Source organism: Canis lupus, chromosome 2 (genome assembly GCF_003254725.2).
Source record: "Canis lupus dingo isolate Sandy chromosome 2, ASM325472v2, whole genome shotgun sequence".
Taxonomy (NCBI): domain Eukaryota; kingdom Metazoa; phylum Chordata; class Mammalia; order Carnivora; family Canidae; genus Canis; species Canis lupus.
This window is the reverse complement of record NC_064244.1, coordinates 68,044,803-68,064,558: the sequence shown is the minus strand read 5'-3', so window position 1 is coordinate 68,064,558 and position 19,756 is coordinate 68,044,803. Positions and strand designations below refer to the sequence as shown.

General features: G+C 54.8%; 1 protein-coding gene across 1 annotated transcript; it reads left to right on the top strand.

Moving 5' to 3' along the window:
- Positions 1-242: 242 nt before the first annotated feature.
- TINAGL1 (tubulointerstitial nephritis antigen like 1) lies at positions 243-10,164 on the top strand. Its single transcript, XM_025447574.3, has 12 exons — positions 243-374; positions 852-1,169; positions 2,145-2,208; positions 5,949-6,041; positions 6,242-6,356; positions 7,463-7,586; positions 7,674-7,824; positions 7,937-8,126; positions 8,236-8,281; positions 8,553-8,676; positions 9,461-9,506; positions 9,633-10,164. The coding sequence occupies exons 2-12, from the start codon at positions 860-862 to the stop codon at positions 9,771-9,773; spliced, it is 1,404 nt and encodes a 467-aa protein (XP_025303359.1). The 5' UTR covers positions 243-374; positions 852-859; the 3' UTR covers positions 9,774-10,164.
- Positions 10,165-19,756: the final 9,592 nt, after the last annotated feature.

Here is a 19,756-nt window from a genome sequence, read left to right as displayed (position 1 = left end):
CGGAGCTCCGCTGCTCCCTCTCCCCCCTTCTCAGCTGAAGCCCCCTGGGAAGTTCTTACCGATGTCAGACCTCAGTCCTTTCAGCTGCACTTGGAGTTCCGCGCCCTGAGGGAACGGCTGTCCGCAGACACCCAGCGAGGCAAATCACGTGCTCACGTCCCTCCTCGGGTCCCAGCTCCCGGGTGAGGGGCTACTCCAGGTGTGAGCCACGGGGCCCCTCCTCCTGCAGCCCTGCCCGGCGGGGGGCGGCGCTGCGGGCTGGGCGGTACAAAAGGCGGTCCCGCCCTGCACTCACTTGACTTTTGAGTGTCCCGTGGTCGCAGGAGCCGGCAGGCGGAGGCGCGTGGGGCAGCCTGGGCACAGCCCGTCCCCAGGTAGGGACCCTCCCCTGCGCGGAGGGAGGGCGACAGTCAGAAGGAAGGAACAGAGAGGAGGGGGCGGGCGGGGGGAGCATGAGGGCTGGCCGAGAGGGAGTGGACCGGGCAGAGGGACACGGAGGAGCACAAGCCAGGGGCACCCAAGTTAGGAATGGCGCTTGAAAGAGGCGCAGAGTGACCCAGATAGCAGAGAAGACCTCAGTCCAGGCCATGGGTGCTGAGCCAGGGGGGCACCCAGAATGCCACAGTCCCCACGGCCCGTCCTTGAAAGTCCCCAGGCAGGTCAGGGAGGGACTCCATTTCTCGCTCAATCCCCTTCCTGTCCAGGGACGGGGCGCGGGAATCGGGGTCTCTGACCCTGCCCACCCCCCTTGGACTCCCAGCCCCAGGAAGCTGGGAGATGAGGCCTGGGGTGCCGGGGAGTCTCTGCTGCCCACCCCCTCTGACCCCTGACGTCTGCGCTCCCGGGCCCAGGAGGCACCATGTGGCGATGTCCACTGGGGCTGCTGCTGTTGCTGCTGCTGGCTGGCGAGTCGGCCCTGGGTGCGCGCCGGGGTCGCGGGCGCCGGGAGCTAGCGCCGGGCCTGCACCTGCGGGGCATCCGGGATGCGGGCGGCCGGTACTGCCAGGAGCAGGACCTGTGCTGCCGCGGCCGCGCCGATGACTGCGCCCTGCCCTACCTGGGTGCTACCTGTTACTGTGACCTCTTCTGCAACCGCACCGTCTCCGACTGCTGCCCTGACTTCTGGGACTTCTGCCTCGGCGTGCCACCCCCTTTTCCCCCCATCCAAGGTGGGCACCAGACGGCCAGGAGGGGTGGGTCTCTTTGTCAACCCGGACTCAGCAGGGCTCAGGAGCAAGGCTGATGCATTGACATTTCCAAGGGAGACTTTGTAGACTCTGAGAGAGGCCCTGCCCCCCTGTCTGTGCCTCTGGGAAGTCCTGCTCTGGTCTAACTTGAATCCCTCCAGCAAGATTGAGAAAAGAGAAGACCCTGGGTCGGTGGGATTCCCAGCTGGCTCAGGAGGAAGGCACCCTTCTGCCCTTTCTCCCAGTCCAGTCTCCTTGCCAGACAGGGAAGGTGCTGGCCCCGCCCGCTGACTCACCTGGAGGCTAATAAAGGCTTCAGGGGTTGGTCAGGCTCTTCTTAGCCATTCCTCTGCCTTTGCTCAGGATTCTCTACTGGAGGTGGCTGGTCACACCTGGGAGATGAGGATGAATCTGTTCCTGCCTTCAGCCCATGTCACCATCTTTTCCCCAGCCCTTGTCCCTGTCGCATAGAGGAATCATTTGAATCCCTTCCCGCGGTTCTGTGGGCCTGCGGGTTAGAGACTGGATACCTGGGTTGTCACCTCAAAGGGCCGTGTTATCTTAGGGGAGTCACTTGCCTTCTCTGGGCCTCGGCTTCCCCAGGCCCCTCTCACTCCTCATCTCCAAGTTTCAAGTCATTTAAATGGCAAGGGATCCAAGGAATGTTGTGGCTGGCATCCAGGTGGAGCAGGAGGGATCCAAGTTGGGGTCAGTGAAGAACTTCCCAGGGAGCAGTTGGTATGTGACCCTGCAGGAGAGGTCTTAAGAAGTGATAGTTTGACTTTAGTTTCAGTGAGGGCTGGGACATGCGTGCATGCATGTGCGTGCGTGTGCACACTGTGTGTGTGTGTGTGTGTGTAGGAGGATTCAGGACACCTGACTTCTGAGGACCTGGCCATCTCAGCCTATCGTCTCTGGTCCTGGTCCCACTTCTCTTCTCCTCTTCCCTCCCACCAGGATGTACACATGGGAGTCGCATCTATCCAGTCTTGGGAACCTACTGGGACAACTGTAACCGTTGGTGAGTGTTTGGATGTACAGAGGTGGCTTGCCTTGCGGTCTCTGTGGCCTACAGACTTGGCTCCAATTCTATCCCTGTCACTTACTTGCTGAGCCTCAGTTTCCTTGTCTGTAACATGGAGATTTTCACACTGACCATGTCAGCTTAGAAAACAACATTCTACAAGCATTCCCCGGGAGCATTCAGCCAAGGATGCCTGGCCCCAGGTGTGGCCCCTGACCTGGGAGAGGTTCCCTGTCCCTCCTCCTGGCTCAGGCTGGGCTACTGCCCCTCCCAACCTTTCTCCATGTCACAGGAGAATCCGGAGAAGGGGGCGCCAGGAAGGAAACCTCTGACTACAGCATCCGCTGCCCTGAACGGGATGAGGGTCAGGGATGGCTGGGCTGGAGGCCAGCCAACCTGCAGCAGGGCCTTCCCTGGAATGTGGTCTCTCTCCCTCCCTCCCCTTCCCCACCGTTCCCAGTGGGAGGATGAAGGGTCAGAGGGACCCCCCCCTACTCTAGTTGGAGTCCTGCGATGGGAAGCAGAGAGGGGTTGAGAAGGAAGCCTCAAACGCCTGATGGGAATAATGGGGACCCTGTGGCTTTGAGGAGGCAGCCCTGCACCCACTCCACCCTGTGCCCTCTTTGCCTGGGACTGAGAGGCCCGAGGGAGGAGGAAACTTTTTGGAATGCATTACACATAAGCTGTTTCCATTGCCTCACTCGGGTGAGGGGTGCTGGGTCACAGTGAGAGTGGGGACTCATGAGGTTCTGTGTGCGACTGGCTGAGAGAATGTGTGTCTGGTGTGAGTGTGTGCGAATCATGCAGGTGCCGAGAGGATGTGTTTGTGTGTGTATGGTGTGAGTGTGTGTGTGAACCACGTGTGTGTGTGTTCCGAAAGACTGAGCGTGCCTGCATGATCTTGATCCTGCTAGTTCCTGATAAGATGCCTCTGGGCTTTGACGGGTTAACCTCTTTCCCACTCCTATCCCTGGGGCCTGGCCGCCCTGGGCCCCTCTGGAATGCTGGAACCTGCTGCTACCAGCCCAGTCTAGACCTGCTTGGGGAGCCCTGAGAGCAAAGGGGGAGGTGGCAGGAAAGGAGTGACCAGCCCACTGCCCCCGCGCTGGGTGGCCCTGTTCCTTGTGCTTGACACCTGAGTGAGGGTGTGGAGCAATGTCTGTGGGCCTTCCAGGCTGTGCGAGACCTCGAGGAATGCTTCGAGAGTCAGAGAAGGAAGGGGAACGTGAGGAGAGCCTCCCCTCCCACGCAGCCTCCTCTAGCCCGCCCCGAAAGTGCCCCCGCCCACTCCGGGGGCTGAAGAGCCCAGCCATACTGGGTTTGTTCCCCTTGAGGCTCCTTAAAAGGCAACAGGGGAAGGAGGCAGTTTAGCATCTTGTAATAGCAGAGTTATGAGCTTGTAAAAGCATCGTGGAATTCACAGTATTCCCTGCTCGTCGACACCTATTTATTAAAGACCTACTATGTGCCAGGCACTGTCCTGGGCCGGGTTGATGCAGCCAAGTGGGGCAGATGGTTCTGGTCTACACGCAAAGAAACGTATTACAGCCTGTGACAGGTGTGGACGGGAAAGGAAACAATGGGGGATCCCGGTTTAGAGTGGAGTAGGGGCTTAGGAAGGCCACTCAGGAAGGGAGATAGTTATGCTGATACCAGGGAGGTGGCCAGGCAGGGAGGGAAGGTGAGGGAGCAGCTCGTGGTAAGGCCAGGAGGTGGGAAAGATCTCGCTGCAGCTGGAGCTGTGAAGTGGGAACAGAGGCCCCGAGGACGTGCAGGGCCACGTCCATGGATCTCATAGCCGTGCTGGGGGTTCTGTTCTAAGTGCCATGGGAAGCCACTTACAGGCAAACAATCTGATCTATGTCCTTGAGAGATCTCTGGCTTCAGAGCAGGTAGGGGATAGACTGAGGGGTATGTGGGGGGTTGAGAGGCAGGGAGCCTGGGTAGGAAGCCATGGCCATGGTCCAGGTGACAGGTGATAGGGACTGGAGGACGGTGGTGGCAGTGGAGGGGTGAGCGGCAGGTGAATCCAGAGCCTTCCATGATGTGCCATCCCAGGATCTGCTGATGGCGGGCATGGGAAATGGGGGTACTCCACGGACCTCAACAAGCTCTGCTTTGAACACGTGGGTAGCTAAGGTGCTGTGTCCTGAGTTGAGGATGTTAGGGACAGAGCAGCTTTGGGGGAAGGCAGTTTGGGCCATTTTAAGTTTCAGATACACCCAGAGGCGATGTGAGGAGGCTGGGTGGATAGGAGTCTGATGGGCCAGGCCCTATGCTAACTGCTTTACAGGATTTACAAAAGCCTGCCATTAAATCCCTGGAAGTGGGGATGATTCACTTCCTCATTTTACGGACAAGAACTTTGAGGGAGTTTGAGTAACTTACCTGAAGTCACATGACTAGTCATTTCAGCCCATGCTCTTAGCCCCTTCACTACCATGTCTCACTCATTCAACCAACAGATACTTCTTGGGTGGCTCCTATGTGCCAGGTTTAGTTTTCTAAGCACTGAAGATACCAAACAAACCCTGCCCTCCAGAACCTTAGTGTCTACGAGGAAGCAGGTATGAAGAACACAAATAGCTAAATACACAGTGTGCCAGGTGGTGATGACATGCTAAGGAGAAAATAAAACAGGAAGCAGGAGAGGAAGGCGGCCAGGGCAGGCCTCCCTGAGAAAGTGACATCTGAAGAAAGACTTGGACATGGGCGCCTGGGTGGCTCCGTCGGTTGAGTGTCTGCCTTTGGCTCAGGTCATGATCTCGGGGTCCTGGCATCAAGTCCCAAGTCAGGCTCCTTGCTCAGCGGGGAGTCTGCTTCTCCCTCTCCTTCTGCCTCTGCCTGCCACTTCCCCTGCTCATACTCTCTCTCTCTGTCTGTCAAATGAATAAATAAAATCTTCCCAGAAAGAAAGACAGACAGATTTGGACAAAGTGAGGGCAAGCCTTGGGGATATGGGAAGAAAAGCAGCTCAAAGGCCCTGGGGCACGGAGCGCAGATGTTGTGAACAGTCAGGGGACCAGTCTGGCAGGGGCCTAAGGAGCCAGGACTTGGAGGAGGGGTCACAGAGAGGACAGGAGGACAGATTGTGCAGGGCCTCGTTAGCAAGGCAAGGACTTTGGCTCTTATTCTGTGATGTGAAGCCAAGGGAAGGTTTTGGGCTGGAGGATGGCATGATATGACTTGGGTTGAACAGGGTCATCTGGCAGCTGTGTTAAAAATATACCGAAGTGGGGGTGCAGGGAGAACAATGGGAAAGCTTCAGCAGAATCCAGGGGAAAGGTGATGGCTGCGGGAGGAATGAGATGGGGTTTGGATTTTGAATGTTTAAAGGCAAAGCCAGCAAGGATCTGCCAATGAATCCAATCAGCACCCGAGGGAAGGAGTAAAGGGTGACTCCCAGGCTCTTTCCATGGACTATAGGAAAAGCAGGCATGGGAGTAGGGATCAGAAATTCAGTCTGGGATGTGTGAAGTCTGAGCGGCTGTTGGACATCCCCAGTGGTGACACTGGGTAGCAGCAAGATTCTTGGATCTGGAGAGATCCAGGCAGCAGAAATAAACTGGAGAACTGTGAACTTGAGGTTGACATTGAAAGCCACCAGGCTGAACGGGATCATCCAGGGGTTGTCTCATAATTCTTAGCATAGAATGTCAGGCCTGTGCTGACTTCTGCGGCCCCTTCCCTTCAGAGGATGCCCCCCCTCCATCTCTTCCTTCCTTCTGCTCTCCTAGCACCTGCCAGGAGCAAGGACGGTGGGAGTGTGACCAGGAGCCATGCCTGGTGGACCAAGACATGATCAACGCCATTAATCAGGGCAACTACGGGTGAGAGGCCCTGGAAATGTCCCCACTGGGCACAGACACACCTACATTCCCCTGAGAGGCATGTGCTGTCAGGCACATCCTCACTTGGATCCTGGTCATCACGTGGACACTTAGCCAGTACGCGTCTCTCCCGCCCATATGCACATAGCTCCAGGGCCCCAGCCTTGGCAGGTCTGTGACTTCCATCCCTTCTCTTGCAGATGGCGGGCTGGGAACCACAGTGCCTTCTGGGGCATGACCCTGGATGAAGGCATTCGCTACCGCCTGGGTACCATCCGTCCTTCTTCCTCTGTCACCAATATGAATGAGATTCACGTAAGTCCATCCTTGCCCACCATCCTGCCCTCTCCCCGTGGCTTGGGACCCCAGGAACCCTGACACACTGCCTCCCAATCCTCCAAGGGCCGGGGCCTAACCCTCTCCAATAGGCTGTGTGTTCCTGGACAAATCACTCCCCTTCTCTGCGTCTTAGGTTCTTGCCCATAACAAGATGTGCTGTGCACGAAGAGTTGATGCTCAGATTCTGAGTTTTGTGGTCTCAGCACGAGCCCCTTGGTGGCCTCCTCAGCCTGGGAAAAATGTTATTCCTTCCAGTAAAGCTGGGTCAGGGCCCAAGGGGCCAGGAGGTCACCTTGGTATTTTGGGAAGAGAAGGACAGATAGTCCTCTGGCTTTGGCTAAAGAGCCGGAATTCTCGGAAACAAATACTGACTTGGTGGAACCCCAAGGGAGTAGGGGGCTTCTCCCTTCCTACCACTGGGACCCTCTATGGGGAGAAACAGGAACCAGACCTGGAATAGTCAAAGGGTGAGGAGGGAGAACTTCAGCAGGTCAGGGCAGGGGCATAGGCTGCACGATCTGTCCGTCAGTGGTGGGCAGGGAGGAGGCAGCCGTTGGCCAGAACGGCCCTCCCTGCAGAGGGACTTGGGCTCAAGGCTGGGGTGACCAGACCCTGCCCCTGCCCTCACTCCCCTGGGCCTCTGCTATTTTCTGCCTCTTGCTGTTTGTCTTGGCGGCCTGCCCGGTCACAGGACCTTACTCCTTCTTCCCTCCCCAGCCCTGTAGGGCCTGAAGCCCAAGGTCCTGGTAGGAAGAAGGAAGTGTCAGATCAGAAGGTGCAGAGGAAGAATGAGGCAGGAGTTGAGAATGGAAAGTGGGTGACCCTGGCTTGACCACTTCCCTGCCAGCTTTATTTGTACAACAGGACTAGTCACCCTCACCTGACGCTGGGGAGGCACTAAATGATGCTTGGGTCTTCCCCATGAGTCAGTGTGGAGATTGCTGGGATCCCTCAGCAGCAGGAATGCTTCAGAACAAGCTGTGGAAGGCCCCAGACTCTTGGTGGCCCTTCAAAGCCAACGGGCCCCTGGGGGGTAGGCCAGGGCAGAGCAGGAGGCAGATGGAGTGGCTTTTGCTTTGCAGACAGTGCTACGTCCAGGGGAGGTGCTGCCCACAGCCTTCGAGGCCGCTGAGAAGTGGCCCAACCTGATCCATGAGCCTCTTGACCAGGGCAATTGTGCAGGTTCCTGGGCCTTCTCCACAGCAGGTATGTCCCGACGGCAGAGGCTGGCGCAGCGGGAAATGAGGGCTAAGGCCTGACTCCCCTGACGGCCCTTCCTCCTCCCCCCAACAGCCGTGGCGTCCGATCGTGTCTCAATCCATTCTCTGGGGCATATGACGCCTGTCCTGTCGCCCCAGAACCTGCTGTCTTGTGACACACACAACCAGCAGGGCTGCCGTGGTGGGCGTCTCGACGGTGCCTGGTGGTTCCTGCGACGGCGAGGGTGAGCGGCAGAGGGTGTGGGCAGGGAAGGGGACGTGAGGCCTGGGCTTTAGGAAGGGCCCCAGGCCGGGCTTCTCGTGCTCACCTGGCCTCGCTCCCTCCCGCTTCTCCAGGGTCGTGTCTGACCACTGCTACCCGTTCGTGGGCCGTGAGCAGGACGAGGCTGGCCCGGCGCCCCGCTGTATGATGCACAGCCGGGCCATGGGTCGGGGCAAGCGCCAGGCCACTGCCCGATGCCCCAGCAGCCATGTCCATGCCAATGACATCTACCAGGTCACTCCTGCCTACCGCCTCGGCACCAACGTAAGTTTGTGCTTGGTTGACGGGGCAGAGGGAGGGGAGCTGGAAAGTTGGCCAGAGGTTAGAACCTCACCCTTGATGCATACTCTCATCCTCACTCCCAACCCTCCAGGAGAAGGAGATCATGAAGGAGCTGATGGAGAATGGCCCTGTCCAAGGTAAATGCCTCTCATCCCGCCCCCCTGGTTCCAGAAGCTTGTGTCTGCCTGAGACTGGGCACAGCACAGCAGCACAAGTAGTCTGTATAGCATTGAGCAGCCATTCCACTGGGGCTGGGAGTTAGGGGGACCTTGTCTGCTCCCCACGGGCAGCAGCCTGTGGGGGATACTTAGAGTCTTGGTATGGGTCTGGGCATGTATCTCCAGACTCGGGCATCTCCAGACCTGTGCTGTTGGGCTGAGCCGGCCCTACTCCGACCTCTGCCCACAGCTCTCATGGAGGTGCACGAGGACTTCTTCCTGTACCAGGGCGGCATCTACAGCCACACACCAGTGAGCCTGGGGAGGCCCGAGCGATACCGCCGGCATGGGACCCACTCGGTCAAGATCACAGGGTGAGGGGCTCGAGGGGGCCAGGGGGTGGGGGCAGCAGGGCTTGCACTCAGGGCTCTGAGCCTGCCTTGAATCCCCACCATCTCTCTGCAAAGCCCTATTTCCAAGAAGAGGAAACCAAGACATAAAAGGAAGAGGGACTTCCCAGGGTCACACCCAGAGGTGGGGGCCCTTTTAAGGTTTTCTAGGAACTCTTCCTTCCTGACACACTGGGATAAAATAACTCCTGTGAAATGCAGACACGGATTCCAGGGGTGGCTCGGGCCCTCCCCATCTCAGCACCTACCACAAAGCTGCCTGCCTCACTGACTCCCACACCCAGCATTCAGTTCCCCACCTGATATAAACACCCAGAGATGTTCCAGTCACTGATTTTCAATGGTCCAACCAATGCAATGTCCTTTGTGGTAGGAATTTGGGGCCTCCAAAGCACCCATGTTCTTGGAGTCTTCCATGTGGTTCTTAGCCCCGACCCCTCCCTGGCTCCCCCAGGGAGGATGGAAGGCAGGCAGATGTGTGAGGTCCCAGAGAACTGGTCCCCAGGCTGTGGGGCCCTGCAGGAGGGAAGCCCAAGTTCTCTTCCTTTCTGCTCATCCCCCTTCCATTATGCCGGTGATGCCCTCCCCCACAGGGTGGAGAGGGCACAGACTCCCGGAGCTGGAGACCGAGGGGGGTAGAGAGGGAGCAGAGTCTGGAAGGGGAAGGCCCCCGGGTTCCAGCCCCTGAAAGCAGGTGGAATCAGCTCTCTTTCTCCCTCCGTGGCTCTGCCCCCACCCCTGCCTCTAGGTGGGGAGAGGAGACGCTACCGGATGGAAGGACGCTCAAATACTGGGTGAGTCCCCGAGCGGGGTGCCTGCGGCCGCTGCCTCCCCCCCTCCCCGGTGCCCTCCTCACCGCCCCTTCTCCTCCTCCTCCTCCTCCTCCTCCTCCTCCTCCTCCTCCTCCTCCTCGTTCCCAGACGGCGGCCAACTCGTGGGGCCCAGCCTGGGGCGAGAGGGGCCACTTTCGCATCGTGCGCGGCGCCAACGAGTGCGACATCGAGAGCTTCGTGCTGGGCGTCTGGGGCCGCGTGGGCATGGAGGACATGGGGCACCGCTGAGACCCTGGCAGGCGCCGGGCCAGCCGGCGGACGAGCCCCTGGGGGGCGGCAGCGCCCCGCCCCGCCCCTCCCGACGCAGCTCCGGCGCAGGCGGGCGCCTGGGGTCTAATCCCCGCGGGTTCCGCTGACACAGCGCCCGGCCTGGGAGCCGCGGGCAGGCGAGGCTGGCGGAGCCCCCAGACCTCCCAGCGGGGACGGGGCAGGGCCTGGCCCGGGAGGAGCGGGCCTGCAGACCCTGGGCCCCCGGCACGCCCCGCTCAAGACCACTGAAGCCAGGACACCCCCAAGTCTGCAGCCCCACCACCCTGTCCCACCCCACCCCTGTACTATTATTCTCCAAAGATATTTATTTTTCTTTTCACTGTTTTAAAAATAAAAAGAGTACTGATAACTGTGGTACCTCGGGACCTGGGGAGTGGAGAGCCGGGCCCGAGATGCTGTGGCATATGGCGAGACCGTAGAAAGGACCGCCTGGGGCCTTGCTGGTTGGCAGGGGTGGGCAGACTAGAAATCTTAGCCTCCATTCAGCCCTAATTGTCAGTGGCCGTGGGCGCTGACCCACTCGGAGGTGGGGCACGGATGGATGGCATGGCCTTTGGCCCCCAGAGAGACATGGGCCCGTGGGAACCACCTTTCAGACGCTGAGTCAGCGCTGCCTGGTGGGGGAAGCCTGACCCACCAATCAGCAGAACTGGCGCCGGTGCCCAGCAGGCAAGGGGGGCACAGCCCCACAGAGGCTGGAGCCTCTGTCTCTGCAGATCAGCCTCTCCAAGCCACCCAGGCGAAGCTCACCTCCCCCCCCCCACCCCACCCTACCCCACCCACCCGGTGCCTAGGCCATACTGGACCTGCCTCTCTGAGCCCTCTCCCTAGCCCCAGGCTCCCAGTGCCAGCAAAATAAGCCAAGTCCTCAGCCCGCCCTTCAAGGCCATCAGGACCCACCCCATCAGCCTCCTCACCAGAGCTTCTTCACCCAGTGTGTAGGCAACTGCGGAGTCCTCACTGCTCCCCAACTGTCAGGCACACATGCGGACTGACAGGCATTTGCACATGCGTTCCCCAGTCTAGATGCCCTTCCATTCCACCCACCCCTTGTCCCATGTCACTTCAAAGCCAACTCCAGGATTCCTTCATGCAGATAGGACCTGAGGGGGCTGCTGATGTGCCAGGTGTTGTGCAAGGGCCCCATGCTTTCCCAAACCCGGCGCCCCGCCTCCCTCCTGGACTCATCTGGCCCTGCCCTTTCACCCAGTGGTTCACGATTCTGAGTGTCTGCCTTCTTCCTCGGGGTGGAACCCCTCGAGGGCAGGGACTGGGTCTGGTTCATCGGGGGTCCCTGTCCCCACACCTGGCACGGCGTTACCGGTTGTGCAATGGTGAGTGACTGTGCCCCGTTCTCCGGGCGGCTCCCGAGACCCCCGCCCAGCCCAGCCCTCCAGGCGCTGGCGTCCCTTCCTCTCCCGGAGCCCAGGGGGGCCGCGCCTGGGGCCCGGGGCTCCCCGGGGAGCAGCCGCGACCCCCGCCCCCCGCCCCACGGACGCAGGGCAGGGGGAGCTCGCGGGGCGGGGGGCGGCGGGAGGTGCTCCTCCGGGGCAGGCAGGCAGCCCCTCGGGGCCGGCATCACCTGAAAGGAATGCGGGGCTCCCGATAAGCGGCCGCCTTTGTCTCATTTCCTGTTTGCCAGGACGTCCCGAGCCCGCTCCCCTGGCCGGCCCGCCCGTCCCCCAGGAGCCAAGGCCGGCGGGGGCCCCGGGGACAGGGGCGCGCGGGTCCCGGGCCGGGGGGGGGGGGGCTCCCGCCCTCCTGCCCCTCGGTGCGGCCTGGGCCGCGGGCCGCGCCGGCTGCTTCCACCCGCTGGAAAAACCCTCGTCCCGCCTGGAATTTTCTACAAGGACCTTTGGCAGAGGCCGTGCGGGGTGGGGAAGGGAGGGGAACTGGGGCGCGGCTCTGTCAACCCTGCCGGGAGGCGCGGCCCGAGGAGGGCCCAGCCCTTCCTCAGTTGGGCCGCCACCCCGAGGAGCCCCAAGCCCGCCCTGGGGCGGGGGCTGGGCTGGCCAGAGCCTCGGGGACCTCCCTCAGCCCGGCTGGATCGCTGCTGTTGGGGGCAGCAAGGGAGGCGCGCCTCGCGGCCCACGGGGCAATCTCATCCCTGTCCCCGCTGTGCGTCCTGGGGCCCAGGGCTCCCTCTCTCTGGGCCAGGGGCTTGGGTCTTAAGGCGGACCTGGGTTTGACCCCTGCTCAGTTGGTTACGCTGGCCATGCTGGCCGTGCGGAATCCTGGTCCCAGAGCCTCTGTTTTCCTCTTTAATGGGGTTGGTAATTTTCCTCGCCTGGGGGTGTTGGGAGGATTGTGGGAGACAAAGCATCCCAAGCATCGAGCACAATGTTTGGAACATATTAAGAGCTCAATAAATGGTAACGGCTATAATCATTTTAGGGGCGTTGGACTTGATAATGCAAAGGATTGTCATAATGAGCTAAACACTTATGGAGCGTTTCAACCACAGCCTTCTGCTAGCACTCTTGACTGCTTCACATATATGATCTCATTTAATACTAGAAACGGACAAATTCCTCTTCCCTTATTTTGCAGATAAGGAACAGGAGCCTAGAAGAGTCTGAAGGTTGGTTGATGCAGGATTCAAACCCAGGCAGTCTGAATCCTCACACTAATCAGTATTGGATTAACCATAGTGGGTGATCCATAGTGATAGTCCAGTGTCGCTTCCCAAGTCCTTTCCCTGTTTGAAAAACTCATTCATCCTTAAAAACTCAGCTCAGATATTCCTCCTCTGAAAAGGCTTTCCTGGACCCCATCTTCTGGTCCACCAGGAACTCTAACATACCTCCTTGACAGAGACAGAGTACCTGCGGACAACCTTTGCTCCCACAAAGGGATGAGGCAGGAAATTTTTTTCTCAGCCCCATCCTTTCCTATCCACCTGAGGTTCTGCTTGGGCATTCCTTGTGGTCTCCTGTGGGGCTCTGTGGGGTCCGAGGCACCTGACTCTCGTCTTCCCGGAGCTGCTGGGTTACATCGCTTCTCAAGTACTGATGCCTCACATCTTCCTGGTATCTTGCCAAACCCCCATCCTTGCCTGGTGCCTATTAAGGGAAAGGGATTTGTGCTTTACTGAGCCTGCAGTGGGCCAGGACTTGGGCTGGGCACTTCACACGCTTTAGCTCATTTGATGCTATGCACATCCCCGTGAGAAAGTATATCTTTAGAAACCAATGCCAACCCGAGAGGTGACTTTCAGAAGCTCAGGGAGAGGCGAACTTCTAGATTGTAAGCAGAGCTAGTGGCCCAAGCACAGCCAGACCAGGGACCCAAATACTTCTGGGACTACTGACTATCCCATTCTTTCCCCGCCTTTGTCTCGACAGACTAACTGCCATGAGGAAGGACACAGGCATTTTCTCAGTTTTAATTCAAAACAAAACAGAACAGATCAGGAAAGGCTTCTGATTGTCCCGGCTGGAGTCAGGTGCCCACCTGTGGGCCAATCACCTAGGGCCAGGGGACAGGATCATAGGAGCAGGGACTATCCTTGCTGAAACAGTGTTTGGAGGAGGAACAGATCCCCAAAAAAGGAGAGGGCTATTGTTCCAGAGGAAGGGAGCAAAGCTGAGCAGATGGCAGAACAGTGTCCCCCACAGCTAGGGACTACTGCTACTGCCATTTGACAGACAAGGAAGTTGAGAGTCAGGGAGGGGAGGTGACTTGTTAGGTAGCACAGCTGCGAACCAGTCCAGCTGGACACAGACCACACTGCCTTCCTATGAATTTGTAGAACAAGTTAGAGAGATACCCTTTGTAGGTCAAAGATTCCTAACACCACCCCTCCTCCCGCCTTCTCCCTCGTTGCTGAGCCCTGGGAGGGGGATAACTTCTAGAATTCCACCCACTTGATGAAAATTCTGTGGCTATGACACTAACCTGGGAGGCAGTCTCTTTCCAAAGTGAAGCAAGGCCGAGTCCAATTAGGCCCTCAAGAGTAGGATCCTTGAGATGGGCGATGAGATGGTTAACAGCATATGTCACTTTATAGGGGAGAGAGATGGGTGCCACGTGAGCCATACTAGACATATGCACAATTGGTAAGGACCGTTATTACCCGCACTTACAGGGAGGAAAATGAGGCCCAGGGACTCACTGCTAGGAAGTGGTAGAGAACTTCAGTTGTCAGGCTCCAGAGCCTGGGTTTTCCCTACACTCTGTCCTGTGCGCAAGCAGCCCCTCTTCATCCTGTACCCAAAGCAGGCTCTGTGACCTCCAACTCTGCACACATGACCGGACCTGAAGTTTGGGGCTTACAGAAGTTAGTGGTCAGGGACACACCTGGCAGGAGGAGGAGTGAAGTGGGTTATGAACACTCAGGTCAACTTGGCCTGGGACTGCAGGGAGGGATCGGCGTCTGTGCAGTGGGAGCTGGATCATGGCTCATCCTGGCAAAGTCAAATTCAAAAGCCTTCTCTGAGAAGCCTTCCTGACTCTGTACTGTCATTGTCGTCGTGTTCAGTGCTCTGGGTTCCCACCCCAACCCCACTTTCTCCATCCGCCACAGTATCCCTTCCTGACTGTAGGCTTCTCAAGAACAGGGCTGTGCCTTGCCCTTTCTGCTCTCAGGATCACCCCAAAGACTACTGGGCCCAGAAAAAATATAGGAGCTGTTTGTTGGCAGAGTGGAGGAATCAGTGAATGAATGGATGGACACTGGCAGGGCCCAGAGGCCTGGTCACCCTTGGCAGCAGGGCCCCCTAGTGGCTGAATCCACCAGGCACCCTGTGCAGCCCAGAGAGCGGGAAGAGGAGGGACCCAAGCCGACTCCTGGAACCGAGCAGCTGCTGTGTACTGCGTATTTTACATATATTCTCTCATAACTGCTCTGTGCTGCCTGGAGACTGGCCCAAGGGGACAGAGAAGCAAAGGGCAGAACTGGGAATAGATCTCAGCCTGTTGGCCTTCTGGCCCTCTCACCCAGATGTTGTGCCCCTGCCTGGCCAGGAGGGCTTTGGCTCTGAGGTTTGTTTCCCTCACCCACCATCCTGCCTCCCTGCCTCCACTCAGGCCTCCCTGTCTCCCCAAACACACACCTCCCTTGGAAAGCCTCTAACTCAGAGCCAGACAGACCCAGGCTCGAATTCCAGCTCCCCTGGACTCCCCGAAATTCACTTTCCTCTCTGAACCTCAGTTTCTCAGTCTGTAAAATGGGAACAGTGATCTGTGCTATCTCTGTGTGCCCTACATTGAGAATTTCCTTAACAATGAGGAAATGAGAGAAACAAGCTGGGCCCACTGAGAGTTGGACAGAAGAAATTGGTATGTGAAGAATCAGAGCAAAGATGTCCAAAGTCTTAATTTTTAAAGATTGATTGATTGATTGATGATAGACACTGAGAGAGAGAGAGACAGAGACACAGGCAGAGGGAGAAACAGGCTCCACGCTGGGAGCCCGATGCGGGATTCGATCCCGGGACCCCAGTACCACGTCCTGGGCCAAAGGCAGGCGCCAAACTGCTGAGCCACCCAGGGATCTCCCCAAAGTCCCCTTAAAGGGACCAGGCTAATGCGGTCCTGCAGAAGCCAACAGACATTAGGTGAAAGTATTGACCCATCTAAAGTAGTAAAGCATCCTCAGACAAAAGTGAGTTCCCATGACCCCAAGATACGGAGTTTATCCAGGGAAAGGCAGCTCTGGCCATAGGACCAAGAGTCACACTGAGCATGTGTTGAAATGGACAAGGTGGGTATTACTGATGAGCTTTGGGCAGTTCCTTTCCCCATGGCAGGACAATGCTCTGGAGACCTGAAGTGGTGGCTGTCTTATCCTGGGGCCATTAACTCAGAGTATCAGCCTCAGTTGTCTTTGAAAACAGGCAGATCTAAGAGTCAGCCAGGAGTCGGAGAATAGGGAGTGGTGGGGCCTGTGCACGCTTGCCCTATAGGTATTCACAATCAATGACTTAAGACGATGCCAGCCTGCATCACTCAGGGTCCCAACAGGAAACAGATGGCATCTTCTAATTAGGGGAATTAGGGCAGAGTTTATTTCCAAAAAAGACTAATGACAAAGCAGGGTGTGGGGGAGTCACAGGAGAGAATGCAAGATCCTAAGGGAGCAGCAGCAGCAGCAAAGCTTCACCTCTAAGCCTGCAGGGTCAAAGGGAGGCAGAGGTGACCAGTACTCAGATGGAAAGAGCTGCTAGAGCAATGGTGACCTCAAGAAGAAGGAGCTGAGAAATAAATACCTCAACCCCTCTCTTTTCCCTCTGTCTCATCTCCTGCTGAGGTCCCCATTTACTGAAACCCCACAGGAACCCCCGAGGGGCTGTGGACTTTTAAGTGAACAAAAATACACTCTCTTATTTAAAGCACTGTTTTTAAAGTCTTTGTAAAATCAGCCCGATCCTAACCAATACAATCATAAAAGAAAACATCTGCCAAGAAGAGATAATAGTCATGAATTTGTATGTCTCATGAACTTATATTTATTTTGGTGAGACATATAGAGCAAATCTGGCAGATCTCCTGTAAGGAGAAAGTCATGAATCTATAAACAAAGTGGGAAACGTTGATTAAACTTTCCTAAAACCAGTGGCTCAAGAAGCAAAACATTAGTAAGGATAGGGAAGTTTGAACAATATAATTAAGGAACTTCATCTACTAGATAAACATAAACTTCACAGCTCCCCCCTCCTCCCACAGAATACCTATTGTTTTCAAGCTCAAATGGAAAACTAAAAAAATATACCACATAGGTGGCATCCAGAAAAGTCTACAGTTTTTTCAAAGAATCAATATCACTGCTGTGTTCTCTAATCCCAATATAATAAAATTAGAAACCAACAATAAAACATTGGCCAAGGAAATCCAGTATGTTTGTAACTTAAATTCTTATTTCTAAATAATTCATGAGATAAGGAGAACATTATAGTGGAAATTGCAAGATATTTAAAACTGAATAACAATAAAGCTAAAGGAAAATTAAAAGCTAAGGGAAAATTCTAGCCTGAAATGCATTTATTAAAAACAGGAAGGATTGGCAACAATGAAATAAGTGTCTGACTCCAGACCTTAGGAAAAGACCATCAGAAAATTCAGAGAGCAGAAAAAAGGAAATAATAAAGCAGGAAGGAACTCTATGGAAACCAACAAAAAAAGTTGGACTTTCTTTAAAAAGCTTAGTAAATTCATTTAAAAGCCTCAATAAAATAAACAAATTATTAGCACAATCTGTACAGTGTCAGGAACAAAAGGTAGGATTGCACTGGAGATGCACCCAAGTTTAAAAAAAAATCACTTAAGGGGCACCTAGGTGGCTTAGTTGGTTAAGTGTCTGCTTTTGGCTCAGATCATAATCCCCAGGTCCTGGGATCGAGTCCTACATCAGGCTCTGCACTCAGCGGGGAGTCTGCTTCTGCTTCTCCCTCTCCCTCTCCCCCAAACCCTCACTCGTGCTCTCTCTCAAATAAATAAATAAAATCTTTGAATAACAAAAATAAAAGTAAATTTTAAATCAGTTAAAACACCATAGAGATCTTTGGTTCTGGCAAGACGTCAAAGGAAGATAATAGGAAAAACCCAGGAAATGAACCCAAAAGGAAGAAGTAGCTTGCAAGAAGTGGAGAGAAGAAGAATGATTAAGCTTGGGAAATTCAAATGACCATGGACTTTATAAGAACAATTTTACAGACTGATTTAAGGAATAAAATAAACAAGGTAAGACTAAAAACTTAGGGAATAATCAAATTATAGGCAGGAAGCTATGATCAGAGTTTAAAAGTATTCTAAGGTCCTTGGTTGTCCTAGAGGAAGATATTGATTAACTTTAGACTCTGTGAAGTGGATGTGTGCATGTTAAAAATTTAAGGATGACTAATGAAAAAACAGAAATAGAATGTATTCTAAACCTGCAGAGAGGAAACAAAGGGAATGAAGACATTCCAATCCGTCCACCTCCAGCAGGAAATGACAAATAAAAGAAGCAAAGGAAAAGCGTGGTGTGGCTGCCGGTTTCCAAGATGGGCCCAATGATCTCTGCCTCCTGGGACCTATGCCCATGTGAAGTCCCCGCCCAAAATGTGTGGGTGGAGCTTTAGTGACTTGTTCCTGTGCCAAAGAACATGGTACAAGTGATGGTATGTCACTTCCAAGCAGGACTGGCTTTCGGGGAATACAACCCATGCCTTCACAAAGGGGCACTGTCCCCAGAAGGGCTCCATGCTTGGGTTAGTGCTCTGCTTTCGCTAATTGGAAATTCCTATTAATTTTGGGGGGTGCCTGGGTGGCTCAGTCGCTTACGCTTCTGCCTCCTGAAGTTGAACCCTGTCCCCCATCTTGGGCTCCCTGCTCAGCAGGCAGTTTCCTTCTCCCTCTCCCTCTGCCCATTCCCCTGCTCATGTACACTCTCTCTCTCAAATAAATAAATAAAATCTAAAAAAAAAAAAAAAAAAAAAAAGAGAGAGAGAGAGATTCCTCAAATTTTTTTTTAATAAGGGACACCATGAATTATGGAGCCAGCTTTGCTTCCAAGGCCAGGTTATAAATAGGGTTGCCAGAGAAAAATCAAGACCAGTCAAATTTAAATTTTGAATAAGCAATGAATAAGTTCTTAGTGTAAATATATCCTGTGCAAATACTGAAGTATTATCTGAAATTTAAATTTAACTGGGCATCTTGTATTTTTATTGGCTAAATCTGGCAACCCTAATAGAAAAGACCCATGGCTTTCATTCTGAATGCTCTCTCTGTGTGTGCTATCTCTCTCAGATCACTCACTCGGGGGAGGCTATGTCACAGGCATGGAGAAGTTCATGGGGTGAGGAGCTGAAGCCTCCTGCCCCTAGCCGTGGGAATGGACTTGGAAGTAGATCCTCAACAGACCCTTCAGATGGCTGCAGCTCCACTGCACCCTCTCAGACAGCCTGTGCCAGAATTGCCTGGCTACACCATTCCCTGATTCCTGTCCCGAAGAAATTAGGTGACATAATACATGTTTGTTGTTTTGAAATGCTCAGTTTGGGGGTAATTTGCTACATAGCAATAGGTAACTATTGATGATACACGTGGTAAGTGGAAAACACAAAAGAGGATTTAGGAATAAAATTTTAAATGAAAAAAAAATTTTAATGCTGCTAATCACAACCAATGTAAAGGGACTGGTTTCACCAGTTGCTAGATTATCAGAGGGAAAGAAAACACATAATCGAGCTGTCCACTCACTGTTCATGAGAGACATATCTAAACGCTATGGGGATGCCTGGGTGGCTCAGCGGTTGAGCGCTGCCTTCAGCCCAGGGCATGATCCTGGAGACCCAGGATCGAGTCCCACATTGGGCTCCCTGCATGGAGCTGGCTTCTCCCTCTGCCTGTGTCTCTGCCTCTCTCTCTCTCTCTGTATCTCTCATGAATAAATAAATGAAATCTTAAGAAAAAGATAAATAAAATAGAACAAAGCTATGGAAATACTGAAAGCAGAGATATGAAGAAAGACCCCCCAGGTATAACAGACACCATCATGGTCTGACCAATGGTGTGCTGGAAACCTTTTGCACTTTGCTTCTGAAGTCCAATTTTTTTTTTCTGGGACTTGGCAGAAATCTGTTATCCAGGAGGAGTGTCTGTACCCCACCCCCAGTTTATTTCTTGTGATGTCAAAGTACTGGCCGCAAAGGATGAATCATGATTTGCTCTAAGCCAATCGTAGAGCCTCTTTTCTCTCTGTCAACGATTAGGGAAAAGATGCTCATATGTCCTGGTTCTGGAAACTGGGATGTAAAGGGAAATCTGGGAAGTGCTTTTTTTATTTCCCTTCTGCCTGGTGCATGAACACAATGCCTCAAATGTAGCAGACTTTTGGCAATCTTGACATAACCGTGAGCACAAAAGCCACCAAGCTAATGCTGATGGAGAAGAGACACACAGCAGGCCTGGGTACTGATGGTATCACAGAGCAACTAAGATAATGCCGGCAATGGCCT